The sequence below is a fragment of the Merops nubicus genome, unplaced genomic scaffold (genome assembly GCF_000691845.1).
Source record: "Merops nubicus isolate BGI_N331 unplaced genomic scaffold, ASM69184v1 scaffold3342, whole genome shotgun sequence".
Taxonomy (NCBI): domain Eukaryota; kingdom Metazoa; phylum Chordata; class Aves; order Coraciiformes; family Meropidae; genus Merops; species Merops nubicus.
In genome coordinates, this window is record NW_008591395.1 from 34,013 (window position 1) to 49,221 (window position 15,209).

General features: G+C 41.1%; 1 protein-coding gene across 1 annotated transcript in view; it reads right to left on the reverse strand.

The window, feature by feature from the left end:
- Positions 1 to 1,623: 1,623 nt before the first annotated feature.
- TMEM168 (transmembrane protein 168) overlaps positions 1,624 to 15,209 on the reverse strand; it is a 20,772-nt gene continuing 7,186 nt past the window's right edge. Inside the window, exons 2-4 of the mRNA XM_008950231.1 lie at positions 11,208 to 11,350; positions 6,036 to 6,310; positions 1,624 to 2,171 (exon numbers count right to left, since the gene is read on the reverse strand). Of these exons, the coding sequence (XP_008948479.1) occupies positions 1,624 to 2,171; positions 6,036 to 6,310; positions 11,208 to 11,350 (966 nt within the window). The remainder of the gene's footprint in view (positions 2,172 to 6,035; positions 6,311 to 11,207; positions 11,351 to 15,209) is intronic.

Consider the following 15,209-nt stretch of genomic DNA (forward strand, 5'->3'; position numbering starts at 1 on the left):
TAAATTAAAAAAAAAAAAATTAGTAAGTTATATTGTAGCCAAATATCAGCTAAAGTCTAACCTTTTTAATAAAATACTGATGGAAACAGAAAAAAGTAAACTCTAGGTCTACTGGATTGCACAGACATATGCAAAAAAACCTCACCACAAACTGTACTGTCTCACTCCTTATCTTCTGTACTTGAGAAAACAAGACTGGACAGCTATGCAGCTGCTCTGACTGCAGAGGAAAGGCTGGGACAAGATTTCTACCACACCATCCAGCTCTGTAAGTGGAAGGATTAAGATTAGAATCTTGTGGCTGCGAATACTCGGGACTCGCTCCTTCCCTAAAGTAAAAAGCCACTCTGTCTGACAAACTCTGCTCCTGCTTTTAATAGATAATTAACTCATTGGTCCAATCCTGTACTCGGCATTGAACAGAATCAAGGTCTTAGGCACCGCAAAGACTTCAGATAAACATGGAAGCAAGGCAACACTTGTATTTCTATTTTTTTTTCTGTGAATTATGTTCTTTGTATTTTGGAAAACTATGCTGAAGAAAGAAAAATAAACTCCAAGGAATTTAACAAACTAGTGTCTGGAAAAGACAGAACTGCCCTAAAAGGTGAGGGAAAAATTCTCAGTGCACTTGTAATTCCACGTATGAAATAACTACTGGGAATACTAAAAAAAAAAAAATAAATCTCCCAAATTTTTTTTCTGTGGATTATGTACTTTGTTAAATTCCTTGGAGTTTATTTTTCTTTCTTCAGCATAGTTTTCCAAAATACAAACTAGTGTCTGGAAAAGACAGAACTGCCCTAAAAGGTGAGGGAAAAATGCTCAGTGCACTTGTAATTCCACATATGAAATAATAACTACTGGGAATACTAAAAAAAAAAAATAAATCTCCCATAAGATAATGAATTTTGAATGTAACACTGAAAGTTTTTAAAACTGCAGTTCAGCAAACATTGTCCAAGCAGCATCAGGGCCTTAGACAGTTGCCTGATCTCCTTGTTTTCTGTGGCAAATTTCCACTGGTGGCAGTAGAACCGAGGCAGGGGCTGGAGATGTAAAAGCAAATAAAACTAAAGATTCTCAGTACCTGCTTACCTACAATGGCTATTCATTTGTTTCTTTTTTTTTTTTTTTTTTTTGGCTCAGTGCTGTTTAATAATACCCTTGACCCCACCATATAATTTCAAGGACATATAAATTGCTTTGAGTATTAGCTTGGTTCCTTTCCTGTACTTGAACCTTCCAGTGGATAGACATAACAAATAAGCATGCTGTGACACTCCCAGGAGCCGTCGTCCATCAAGCTGGTGGCTCTGAACAAAGGCTGCTTTAAGTAACAAACAGGAACACGTGAACTGTCTCTAAAACACGTGGCCGTATTAAATAAGTATCTTACATATGTACATACAGACCAGTAACAAAACTCAAATACCACAGTCCTACCCTCATCTGCTTAAGATGGCAGTTTCTAACTGTTGCATATACTATAGCTGCTCAAAGAGCTGAATAAAGGGAACATAGCAGGCTTTTTCAGAGAAAAATAGTAATATAAAAAGTTGTAAGTACAGTACAGTGAGAAAGTTCCCAGAGCTCTCACCCCATTTTCTCTTTGGTTGCTAATTAGGATTTGACAAGTTTGAAACCCTGACCTGTGTCCAGCACTGTGGGAAGAAACCAGCTCATTTTCAGTCTTTTCAAGCACCTAAAGCATGCCTTACAGACCCAGAACAGATTGAGCCCGCAGAACCAGTTTGCCAAATGTACCAGTGGGTAGGTGATGCGAGGGAAGTACGTCATCCAGTGCTTGGCAACGTCGCTCCCCGTTGGCAAGTGCAAGGTGTAGTCACTCCAGTGCTTCGACACTCCGTACGCCGCTCTCACCGTGCGCCCTTTTTCACACCAGCTGATGCTGCTGTTGGGGTTACAGTTGTACTCCACCCATTGCCTGGTGAAGTCACCAAGCTGGGGGGGGTCTGCTTCCTCGATGTCTACAACTCTGGCCATTTCTGCCCCTTGCACGGCAACGTACTGATCGTTTACTTTTCTTACTTCCTTAACCCAAGGCTGAGAGTTTTCACAGTCTAAAACGATGATGAGTCGAGAACAAAAAGTGCCATTCTTCTCTCTCCACCACTCCAACAGTGTGTCAAGTCGTAGAGCATCACCCCCTACCACAAGGGAAAGAAAGACTTAATATTAGGACAAAGACACAAAAACCTCTGTACAATTTTGACATCGTGTTCCAAGAAACCCTTATTTAAACAACCTGGACAGATATTACACAAGTCTTCAACTGATCCTCCCTGTTTGTAGATGTTACGGATCTCCAGAGAGGTGTTAACGGATTCCAACTGACTTGCTGTGGCAGATGAGGCAATTAACTCACTCTTGATTTAAAAGATAAAAGGAATTCCTTAACAGAATGAAAGAATTTACAGCCTATTGAAGAAATCTGGAAATAGCTAAACAGCGAAAGAAAACCTGAAATAGAGTTCATTTTGTAATAAACCTTGAAAATTTTAAGGGAAAAAAAAAAGGATTAGAAAACTAGTTTAAAAAACATTAAATGTGTAGGAGTCCTCTTTTAAGGAAAAGAGAGGACTTCAAAATACAACAGATACTAAGTTTTGAAGCACACTGAGAAAGCCACCTACAGGCACAACCATTGCTTTGGCCTGAAAAACATGTGTGACCAGAAATGGAGAGATTCACTCTATAGACACAGTTGTCTTCAGAGCTTCAAGGAAATAAAATTGCTATGGATTTACAACTCAATGAAACTAAAATCTCATGGGAATTTTCCCACAATGTTTATTTCCCATCAGCTCAGAAAACACAAGAAATTAGAGTGTCCAACTTCAGACATTCCATCTCAGCTCTTGCTCCAACAACACTCTGAAACCCCAGACTGTAATTAAAGCAAGTTACCTATTGTAGTGAGTTCTTCTGCTGAAGTGTAATGGGTACTGCAGGGTCTACGTAGCTTTGAAAGGCAGACTACGTATTTGAGAGCCTAAGGAAAACAAAAAGCCTGCAAACAAGTGAATTCATCTCCATTGGTTCCACAGTGGCTCCTAACATGAAGAACTTCTCTATCTAGGTGTTGCAGGTATGATACAGATTTACAATAAAAACACTCTAATTTTAACATGTGCAAGCTTTTATTTAAAGCTTTTAGAAAAAAGGTAGAAAAAAGTAATTTTAACTGCATTTTAATTCCATAGTTATTTTCATTGTGGAATGTAAGCACATTTTAGCAGTGTTTAAAATCCTGTTAGTAGGAATTTAACTGCACAGAGGAATTTCAAACAGAATAGCTGCATATTTCAGCACTTACATTTCTACCTGTAAGGGGTGACAAAAGTGTTTTGAATTAGCAGCTCAGAGTTAAAGCTTTGAGTACGCTATTGCAGTTAAAGCAGAGGCAGAATTACATGGCTACAACTTTCCCTAAAAAAAAAAAAAAAAAGCAAACCTAGAAAATTTAACATCAAAAGAAATCTTAATATCCAAACCTACAGTAATGATTTGTCTTGGTATATGATCCCCAAAGTGCTGTATTTACAGAACAGACTTATGTAGAAGCAGTCTCCCTTTTCTAGGTAAGCCTCTGCGACAATTAGCAGTAAAAATGTCTGCATTTGTTCACGTTTTAAAGGCTTACAAATAAACTTTATTTTAGTATAACTGTGTAGGGGTGCTGTTTTTTTCAAGAGAGTACCAGATAGAAAGGTGCAAAGAAAAACAGCTCACCCTTCATACACGCACAAACACATTCGCAGCTTCTAACCCTACTGACCTCAATCATACGGACTTCACAGCCAGAGCAAGATTTTAGGCACCAAGCTGTGTTAGAAATCCATGTGTCCAGCCACATCTGGGTTTCTGGTAGGTTTTGCAGGCCGTTAAGGGGACAGCTTCAGCAAGAGAGATGAAGTTTCATTAGCCCAGCTCTTGCCTCTGCCTTCGCTCACAAAACATGACCTCCCAGGTCGTTTGACTGCTCATGTTTTATGCATGACTAGTTGACAGTTTTTTATGCACCAGTTTACTCCTCAGCTTCCAACAACAGAGAAACATCATTAGTGAACTAATAAATTCAGTAAGCCTCCTTAAAAAAATGTCATTACGAAGCAAAGACTATGCTGCTACTGCTGTGCCCTAGCACAGCATAAGCTGGCAGCGAGTCATTGCTTTTCCTATCAGATCCAAGTGGTGTATTTCATTGCTGCTATCTCTCTTCATCCTCTCCAGAGGTCAGAGGACAGTACACATTACTGGAGCTGGCGAGCGAATGTTCCATCTGTCACAAAATGCCACGGTGAAATACACATGGTACAATTACACAATTGACAGCCTTCATCTTTTCAGTTTATACTTCCAAGTTACACTCAGGACCAGGGCTACCTGGAAAGAGTATCAGGTTGCAACCCCATCATTTATCTAAAATTAATCACAAGAAAGGATGCAAGACTCATGACAGCAGCTGCTCTTGTGTACAAGACCACCCTGTTCTTGGAGAAGTCATTCAGCCACCCTGGTGTACGCCGTGGCACATCACTCACGCCGAGCTCAGAGTACGGCTGTAGGTTTTTAAAATCACTGATACAGATGAAGCCTTTGAAAACAACTATGCATTGTTCTTTGGCAGGTGTAACAGTTCAGGCATGGAGAAGCACCAAAACAGGTATACGGCCTCCAGGTGAAAACTGACCTGTGCCTGGACACATCAGCATGACCACACGTGAAGCTCAAATCTGCCTATGGTGTTGAAAAGCAGGTGGCCGGGGACAGAGGCTGCTGACAAACAGCCAGGAGCTCGCAGGCACAGCGCTACCAAGGAGAATCAATTCCGTCCCAGGGAGAAAAGAAGCTACAAATTTTCGGCGTATTTACCAGAAGATTCACTTCTTGCACACAGCAACCTCAGAAGCCCAGTTCCATACAGTGTCAGAACTGGCTAAACCTACCAATGATTTGAAAACTTCAGCAGGTTCACCCAAGTCTACAGCTGACATAGAACTGCCCGTTATAAAGAGATCAATGACAGGACAGGAACATGGGAAATGTCGAAGTGTATTAAGACATTAAACCAGCCCCCTCTGTAGAGCCTTGTAGTCTTTGCAGTCTCACAATCACTCCCAAACTCTTAGGATGTCAGCAAAATGTAGCTGTTTTTATGATACAAGGTTTGCTGTTATGTTTGAAGACCTGCTTTTCTAGAGTGGACTGTACACCTGTCTCCTATTTCTTTACTTATTCTTTTACAAAAACCAGAGCACATCTTCAGGACACTCATGCAGCCCTTCAGGACAGCCCTGTTGACACAGAACACTGTGTAAGTCACTCAGGATGAGGTGTGCTGGCTCTGCCTTGTCCAGGCAATGGGAAGGGATTATGCTTGTTCATTCCTCAAAATACAAGGGAATCTGTCTTTAAAGCAGAAGGGAGTCACTTCCACTCTACTTTTCTGGGGAAAATAAAAAGTGATCTTTAAAGTTGCTTTGTTGAATTGTCAGGGAAATAAGAAATCATGCTTAAACTCTTAAGCGTACAGTTGAGGTCAACAATATTTAGACAATTCTGACAACAATTAAGAGAACAGCTGCAAAAGGAATTTTATCACTGTGACTAAGTACTAAAACTGACACTGAAGCTCCCACAGTAACACACCTGACGGTCACACAGGGCAAGGTAAGGAAAGGGCTTTACATCAACTTAGCTGCGTACCAAAGGGGGCTCTGCATTTCTCCATTCTCTCCATGGGCAGAGGTACCTAGCCTGCAGCCCTGCCTATTTTGATGATCCCTTGTAGCCTCTGAACCTCCTCACAGCCATGCTCTATTACCCCTTCCTTTCCTCCTCTTCTGCTCGCAGTGGCTCTTTGCCATTCTTGACTATCAGATAACAAATGTGACCACATCTTCCAAGTTTTGGTACAGAGTATGATTTTTTTTAAAGAAAGAATTGATTTGGAAAGTTTATCAATACCAAAACCATTAATAAAAAAAAAAAATCCCCAGAGCAGTTACCTGCCAGCGCCCATTCGCCAGTGCCATGTGAGTGACCACTGTAATATAAAATGTAGGTATCGTGTCTGGGTCCGTCTGCTGTCCGAAGTTCAAGAAACGACTTGACCTTGGAGTGCAGGGCGTCAAAGGTCATTCCGCTCGTGGAGTAGTCACAACCATACATCTCAATCATGTGATAGGCGAAGAACCTCTGGATGGCGTTCAGCATGCTGGTGGACCTCACGTTTAACTCTTGCACGTGCTCAGGTGGAAGAAGAGTTGGTTGGCCATCAGGACTGAAGAGAAGAAAACCAGCTACGATTATGATTTAGAATTATGTCTTGCTTCGTGAACTTTCAGCAACCGGTGATTTTTACCCCGTGCATATTTTCCCTGTTATGAAGTAGCACTGTCCTAAATCCAAACTGACTTGAAATGTACAGTTTATGAACAATTCCAAATACTGTATCTGGGTGAGGGACCACCATCTCCCCTTCCCTTCTGTCACACTTCTCCACTTCAAAGCAGAGTCCTTGCTGAACCCCATGCTATTCCTGGAGCTGACAGAGGGGCCACGATGTGCACACGCTAGGTAGGCTTCCACAGTTTCACTGAGTCCCACTGGAGAAAACGCTGCCCTCAGACAGGCACCTCTCCACACACGGCTGGGCAGAAGGGCAGGGACAGCACGTGCTCACCTTTACTCAGTATGGTACTCACAAACAGAGGAACGTGCTGGTCAGAGCCTGACCTTTCAGCCCAAGAAACGCATTTCAGGTAAGAGCATTCACAGCTTAGAAAATGAAAATTCTAAGAAAATGACAAACTAGCCATGGAACAACCCATGTATATATAGATCTGTGTATGTATGTATATGAATATGCAGACATAACTAAAGAGTCCCTGGGATCCAAAATGCATTTTTTTTTTTTAATTTATGTATCTGCTATGTGCAAATATGTATTAATTTATATACTTATAAAAATAAGTGACTTGGTCTTGCAAGATACCCAGTTAGGGAAATGCTCTTCAGGATGCATTTTAGAAAAAGATATATATTTGTCACTCTTCAGTCAACACAATAATGGTAAAGATGAGGAGCATGACTGACAGCTGTACCAAACTGGCCTGCTTTATGCTCAGTTACAGACATAGAGAGGTTTTGTGAGTGAAAATATGGACGTGGTCTTACCCTACTAATACAAAAAAAAAATCTTAGAATCATAATGGAATCATTTAGGTTGGAAAAGGCCTTTAAGGTCCTTGAGTGAACCATTAATCTAGCACTGCCAAATCCATTACTAAACCATGTCCCTCAGCATCACATCTAAACATCTTTTAAATCCCTCCAGGGATGGTGACTCTACCACTTCCCTAGGCAGCCTCTTCCAGTGCTTTACAGCCCTTTCACTGAATAAATTTTTCCTAATATCCAACCTAAACCTCCCCTGGTGCAACTTTAGGCCATTTCCTCTTGTCCTATTGCTTGTTACTTGGGAGAACAGACTGATCACACCTTCCTACAACCAATCTTTTGGGTAGTTGTAGAGAGTGATAGGGTCTTTCCTGAGCCTTCTCTTCGCCAGGCTAAACAACCCCAGTTCCCTCAGTTGCTCTTCATAAGACTTGTCCTCTAGACACTTCACCAGCTTCATGGCCCTTCTTTGGACACACTCCAGCACCTCAAGGTCCTTGTAGTGTGGTGCCCAAAACTGAACACAGTGCTAAAGGTGCGGCCTCACCAGTGCTGAGTGCAGGGGCATAATCACTTCCTTAGTCCTGCTGGCCACACTATCTCTGATACAAGCCAGGATGCTGTTGGCCTTCTTGGCCACCTGGGCACACTGCTGGCTCAAGTTCAGTTGGCTGTCAACCAAAACCCCAGGTCCTTTTCCACCAGGCAGCTTTCCAGCCACTCCTTCCACAGCCTGTAGCATTGCATGGGCTTGTTGCGACCTAAGTGCAGGACGTGGCACTTGACCTTGTTGAACCTCATCCCACTGGCCTCAGTCCATCCATCCAGCCTGTCCAGATCCCTCTGCAGAGCCTCCTTACCTTAAAGCTGATCAACACATTCATCCAACTTGGTGTCATCTGCAAACTTACTGAGGGTGCCCTTGATCCCCTCATCCAGATCACTGATAAAGACATTAAGGAGAACAGGCCCCAATACTGAACCCATGGGAACACCACTCATGACTGGCCACCAACTGGATTTAACTCCATTCACCACAACTCGTTGGGTCTGGTCATCCAGACAGTTTTTTAATCCAGCAAAGAGTATTCCTGTCTAAACCATAAGCAGCCACTTTCTCCAGGACAATGCTGTGGGAAACAGTGCAAAAGCTTTACTAAAGTCCAGGCAGACACCACCCACAGCCTTTCCCTCATCACTAAACAGTTCACCTTGTCATAGAAGGAGATCGGGTTAGTCAAGCAGGACCTGCCTTTCATAAATCCATGCTGACTGGCCTTGGTCACCTGGTTGTCCTGTACGAGTTGTGTGATGGCACTTGCGATGATCTGCTCCATAACCTTTCTTGGCACCTAGGTCAGACTGACAGGCCTGTAGTTCCCCAGATTTTCCCCCTGGCCCTTCCCGTAGATGTGTGTCACATTTGCTAACTTCCAGTCTACTGGAACCTCTCCGGTTAGCCAAGACTGCTGGTAAATGATTGAAAGTGGCTTGGTGAGCCCTTCCGCCAACTCCCTCAGTACCCTTGGGTGGATGCCATCTGGCTCCATAGAGTTCTGGGTGTCTAAGTGGTGTAGTAGCTCACTGACCATTTCCTCTTGGATTATGGGGGCTTCATTCTGCTCCCTGTCTTCCAGCTCAGGGAGCTGGGCACTCAGAGGACAAGTCATTTTACTGTTAAATACTGAGGCAAAGAAGGCATTCAGTACCTCAGCCTTCTCCTCATCCTTGGTCACAACGTTTCCCCCTCACATCCAACAGAGGATGGAGATTCTCCAGATTCTCCTTAGTCCTCCTGTTAATGTGTTTGTGGAAACATTCTTTACTGTCTTTCATTGCAGTAGCCAGATTAAGTCCTAGCTGGACTTTGGCTCTTCTAATTTTCTCCCTACACAGACTCACAATATCCTTGTAATCCTTCTGAGTGGCCTGCTCCTTCTCCATAGGCCACAGACTTTCCTTTTCTTCCTGAGTTCCAGCCAAAACTCTCTGTTCAGCCAGGCTGGTCTTCCCCACTTGCTCGTCTTTCAGCACATTGGGACAGCCTGCTCCTGTGCCTTTAAGCAAAATGTCCAGCCTTCCTAGTCTCCTTTGCTCTGCAGGACTGCTTCCCAAGGGGCTCTGTCAACCAGACTCCTAAACAGGTCAAAGTCTGCCCTCTGGAAGTCCAAGGTGACAGTTCTGTTGACTCTCCTCCTTCCTTCTCTGAGAATTGAAAACTCTATCCATGATCACTCTGCTCAAGACAACCTCCAACCTTAGCATCACCCCCAAGTCTTTCTCTGTTCACAAACAACAGGTCTAGCAGGGAGCTTTCCCTAGCTGGCTCACTTACCAGCTGTGTCAGAAAGTTACATTCCACACACTCCAGGAGCCTCCTAGGCTGTTCCCTCTCTGCTGTATTGTATTTCCAGCAGACATCTGGTAAACTGAAGACCACAGGAGAACAAATGGTAGTGATTGTGAGACTTCTCCCAGCTGCTTAGAGAATATTTCATCTGCTTCTTCATTCTGGTTGGGTGGTCTGTAACAGACTCCCATCATGACATCCACCTCGTTGGCCTACCCCTTGATTCTTACCCCTACTAACACTAAGCTCGAGGCAATCAAAACACTCCCTAACATACAGGGCAACACTAAGCTCGAGGCAATCAAAACGCTCCCTAACATACAGGGCTACTATACGGTTTCTTTTTTTCATACAAACACACGTACGTATGTATTCTTCACGTATTTTGTTTGCAAGTCAGTGTGTAAAACTACCTGGTTTCTTTATTGGTCTGATTAAATGTTGCACCTCCACACCTGGCTAGTGCCTCCATGAAAACTAATGTTCCACTACCACAGTGACACTGAATACATCATCGTTGCTGTTTGCCTCAGCAACTGAAGACTGGGTCCGTCAATGAAACAGTCAATCTTTGATAATAAAAAGTTTAGTTCACTCAGGCCCTGGTCAGTTGCTCAAGAATCTCTCATCATTCAAATATTAGAGTAAACTGCCAAAGCCAGATTAGTATAATGTAATATAGAAAAACTGTTGCCATAGAAACAGAAATAATTTACTTATATGACAATGTAAATTTTGAAAAATTATTAATCCCTAAAGGTAACTGGCTATGTGGATATTTTTAAGAATGTACAGCTGAAGACTGGAGATCAGAAGCTCAGGAAATTAGTTTTTACAGTATTTTATGCTATTTAAGATACAGTGATCTAAGATCAGCACGATACCTTCTGTTTCCTTTCCTGTTATTTTTTTTTCCCCCTATCCACTAAATCCATTACACACACATGCTCAAGCTGGGCAGTTCTCACAAATTGGTTGGTTCTATTTTTAAGCCTTTAATTTCAACTTACTATTCCATTTCTCTTCTAACTCAAACAGGTAACTTACATAATTCTTGTTTACCATTTAAAAAACATGCAATTATATGGCTAAAGTAGCATTTGCAAGTTTAAAGCTTACAAGAAAAGAACAGAAATAGGCAAATAATAATAGTTCAATCTCTCCACCCCCAAGAATTTCTTATACAGTAACATTTACACTGGAACAAAAATCAGCTGTCAATTCACAATAATAATAACTGACATTTAGTCCACTCACCAACCTAATTTCAATGTCCTTTAAACATAGACAACATCTCACTTAGTAGAATTCGAAATCGTTTTGAACTGATCTGTTTGGTTTATTAAATCTTCTCATGTAAAACAACATCTGCACTCAGTCAACTGCCCCAATCCTCCTCTGTGTGTGCTACGGACTGTGGAATCTGCCTACAAAGGAGTGGTGTGTAGAGCAGTCATTGGCTTTCCAAAAGCATATTAAATACAGATTAAAAAAAGCAGAGCTGGAGTTAGTCCTTCTTTATGGAAGGAGAAGGAAAAATACAAACTCTGTTTGTTGTTTAAATTTGCATTTAACTATTGAAAAATACAAGAACAGCACTGCTTTGCCTCTACGAGCTAAGAGTGAAGCTGAAAGACGTGGTAACTACCTGCAGAAGTTGGTGGGAATCACAACCGCATACCCGACGCACGTTCCTCCCAAGCAGTTCCCCAGCTCATGGAAAAGCCCATGAGCCATGGACTCCAGTGGCAAAACGATGAGAAACGCACTCATGAAGATCCCATTGGTTGGCTAAAAAGAAAACAGAGATTTAGGCATTGCATGAAAAAATCTTTCCTGCCTGTTGGTTACAGTTTTATGAATAGTTCTCTGTTTCATCACACATAATTGGATCCCGAAACACACAATTCATTATACACAATGTACACTTATTTTTCCACACGTTACACAGTGAAGCACTCTAAAGACAAAAGGAAGGCTTGAGGAGAAAGTGTCTGGCAAGCAGGGATCACTGTTCTGAAAGGAATGCATCTGAAAACATGAACAGCGCAGGACTTAGGTTTAGAAGCCCTGATCATAGTTTAGCTTTAACCATTTAACCAGGAAAATCAAATGTGCATATAATAAGTATACCTGTAACTATCTGCAAGATCAGGCCTTAAATAGTAAAGTACAACACAGTGTTATGTACCTAGCATCAGACAAATGTGCACTATATTGCACCATCAAAAAATACATATTTAACCATTTTTGCTTTTTAACATCAAGAGCTGTTAAATTACTCTTTGTGGAATACTATGTATCACACAAAAGAGGACTCATGAGAATGTTTATGAACATTACAACAATTAAAAAGACAATTCTTTATCAGCTACATAAGTATCAGATGAAAAGGGACATCCACTACAGCATTCACACAGCTAACTACAGCCTACACCGAGCTTTCCTGTTTTGTAAATAAAAAGCAGTTTTGGAAAAGATTATACTCACTGATACATAGATGATTTCTGTAAAGAAATTTAAGTTTCAAAAGTTTAGTCTCAACCACTAGTACTAGTAAAATAAGAATGAACTTTTGCAAATGGCAGCTGTCAGTGAGAGGCAGAACAAATAGATTAATTTTACTTATTTTAATATGATAGGAATGGGTTTAATGAGACAATAAATACTTTAGGAAAGGTAGAAACTATTACAATACATAATTAACAAAGAACTTTAATATCTGTGGTTCAGTTATTAAATATTAGTTATGCAGCAAAGGAAATAAATTCATAGCTACAGATTTCTGGCTTGAGAAGAGTCCTGTGGCCTCTGACCACATCTGTTCTATTTGCCATCTTTTCATATATCTCCAATATTCAGATTTTTGAAAAATCAGGGTATTGCCTTGTTGTTTAACAGTCAGTTAATGACTTGATGTGGACTGGTAGTTCAGCTTAACACATACTTGAAATTATTAATAATTTGGAAAGTAAATTATACTGAAAAAAATAACATGTAAACCAACTGAGTTCTTGTCACATGGCGCTAACTCAACTATATTCAGTTTTTAAACACATAAATATTAACGGACTTATCCTGTCCTGAACACCTTTACCCATCCAACATGCCTCCAGCCCTAAGGAAGAATACTGTTTGCAACCTGTGCCAGTTTTAAGGAGTGTCCCATTATACTCACCTGTGGAAGGATCTCACCTGTGTGTCCTTGAAAAGGAGACAGCAATAGTTCTAGCCACAAATAAACACCAGAATCTGATACTAACTGATAACTAACCCATAGCCTTATTAACTGACAGCACTATTCTCAAATAACTGGTAACTGTTACCTGATAGCATTATTCCCAAATTCTGACATCTGAAACCACTACAGACCTATATCCAGCTCATACTAAACTTCATACCACTAATGACAAAGGAAAAGTTCATTTATTTAGCTTCTAGCTCTCAAGGACACAGGGACTTAACATTAGCAGACATCAGATCACGTTGCAGAAGAACCATGGAGAGCTTTCCTTTACCCACAGCCTGCACTCCTTATCACAGAAGGGACAATTAATATGCATGTTGATGTGCTACACAACTGGTTCAGATGTATTCAGTCCATCAAAAGGTGATACTAATAGTGTTAATACTGCAATCCAATTTCACCTGGTATAATGTAATCTGATGGCGGCATTTCAAAATACCTAACGTATAAGAACTTGAAACAGTAAAAAATAATATCTATGTAGGTTAGTAAATCCAAAGACAGGCTCCTCTTAAAATAACAGCTAAGACGCCAGGTGGAGACTGTCAGTGCTTTACTAAATCCAAAAGATTTGATGACTGGTCCTTAATGGAGCAGATGGCCACGAGTACATGGCCAGAGCCAAAAAAGGGATTTTGTTCTTTCATCTGTTTCGACTGCACTGGCAACCTCAGCCTGCAGTATATCCCTGTACTCCAAGTGCCCACTGATTCCAGACAGACTGCTCAAAAAGCAAACAAAAGACAGCAACCATCTCAGCAATCCCACTGAAAAAATGGGAAACTATTTTTATCTCTTTGTCCTTGGGGTTTTTTGCTTTTGTTTATGTTCTTCTAAATGCATATTTAAGAAATACAAAGTGTGTTCTCATTTCAAATAATGTACAAAAGGTAAAAAAACCCCTAAATTCTTGGCTCTGATGACTGAAATGACAGACAATAAAAGATGGGTGAGATTTGCTAGTATCTCAGTCACTAGTATCTCTATTTTTCCACTTTCTTTAGCTTCTCAAGCAAAATGCTTATTGTTAAACACTAGAACAATTTAGAGGTATTTTAGAATTCGTTATTCATCCATAGGACAACTCTAGTACCTAGAGTTCTAATTAGATACTAGTTAGAACTACTAAGAAGTAAACCACTGTTAGAAGTGGAACAATTCTGGAACTGTATTTACAACAGAGTGTTGCTGACGTGACTGACAGAAATAAGGAGAAGGAAGAGGAAAACAAAAAAAAAAGAAATATTAGTTTAAATGGGAAGCCAATTACAAAGACCTACAGAAGAACCCTTCTGACATAGAACAGATATATTTCTAACCAGATGTCAGCTGAGATGATCACAGTCACTGAATGGTTGAGGCTGGAAGGGGCCTGGGAGAGCACCTGGTCCAGCTCCCAGCTCAAGCAGGGCCTCCTACAGCAGGCTGACCAGGATTGTATGTAACAGAGCAGCAACTAAGGAGGCTTACAAAGATGTCTTTGCCTATCTATAAGCAAAAATTATGCCCCACTTTCCATTATTCAAGCTGAATAATATTACCTGTTTTTATATAACCATATAGAGACACACACGTAAGTAAATATAAAATCTGCCTAGTTTCTCTGCAAAACCAGAGAAGCACATGCTCCACGACAGAGAAAGCTCAGGACAAAAAGAGTAAGGGGGTAACTAATCTTGATTAAATATTTGATGGATAACTTATTCCAAATGAAAACAAAATAAGTATATTACAGGTAAAAAGAAGTTTACAGACAAAATTTGTAAAGCTACGATGCAGCTCAACTACCAGAGGAACCTATCTTATAACAGATTATTGAAAGAAAGAATAGTCTCCAGAGAACAATAAATAACCCATTACTTCTGGCTATTAAAACACCCCTGGGCAAATCTAGAAAAGTTTGCAAAAAACAGCTGTCCCATTCAGTAGCAGATGGATTTCACGTGTGACGTTTCCCATCTCTGATTCCTGCTCTAGCCACAGCCTGTGCTTCAGTCAGTGTGCACCTGTCCCAGCAAACCCAGAAGTGGTTGTCCATTTAAAAGCACAGTAAATGGATTTCTTACTATTTTAATAACAAGAACAGGATTCTGCAATTAATGAGACTTCAACAGCAAGCTTAACAAAGGAATCAGATACTTTACAGTAATAATGAGTACTTTCTGTCTCTTGCCACCAGAGATCCCCTTCATGACCAAGGCTTCTGGAAGTGGAGGTGACAGCAGCAGGACGTGCTGCCACCGTGGGTGTGAGGAGGGGACCTGGTGTAGCCCTCGGCACAGGGCTGGAGAGGCTGCACAGGGCAAGGTGGGCAGCAAAAATGCACAGTGAGTTTGAGAGGAAATGAGGAGCAGTGAGCAAGGGGCATTTAGGAGCCAGCTTAAGAGATGATGAAACAGTAGG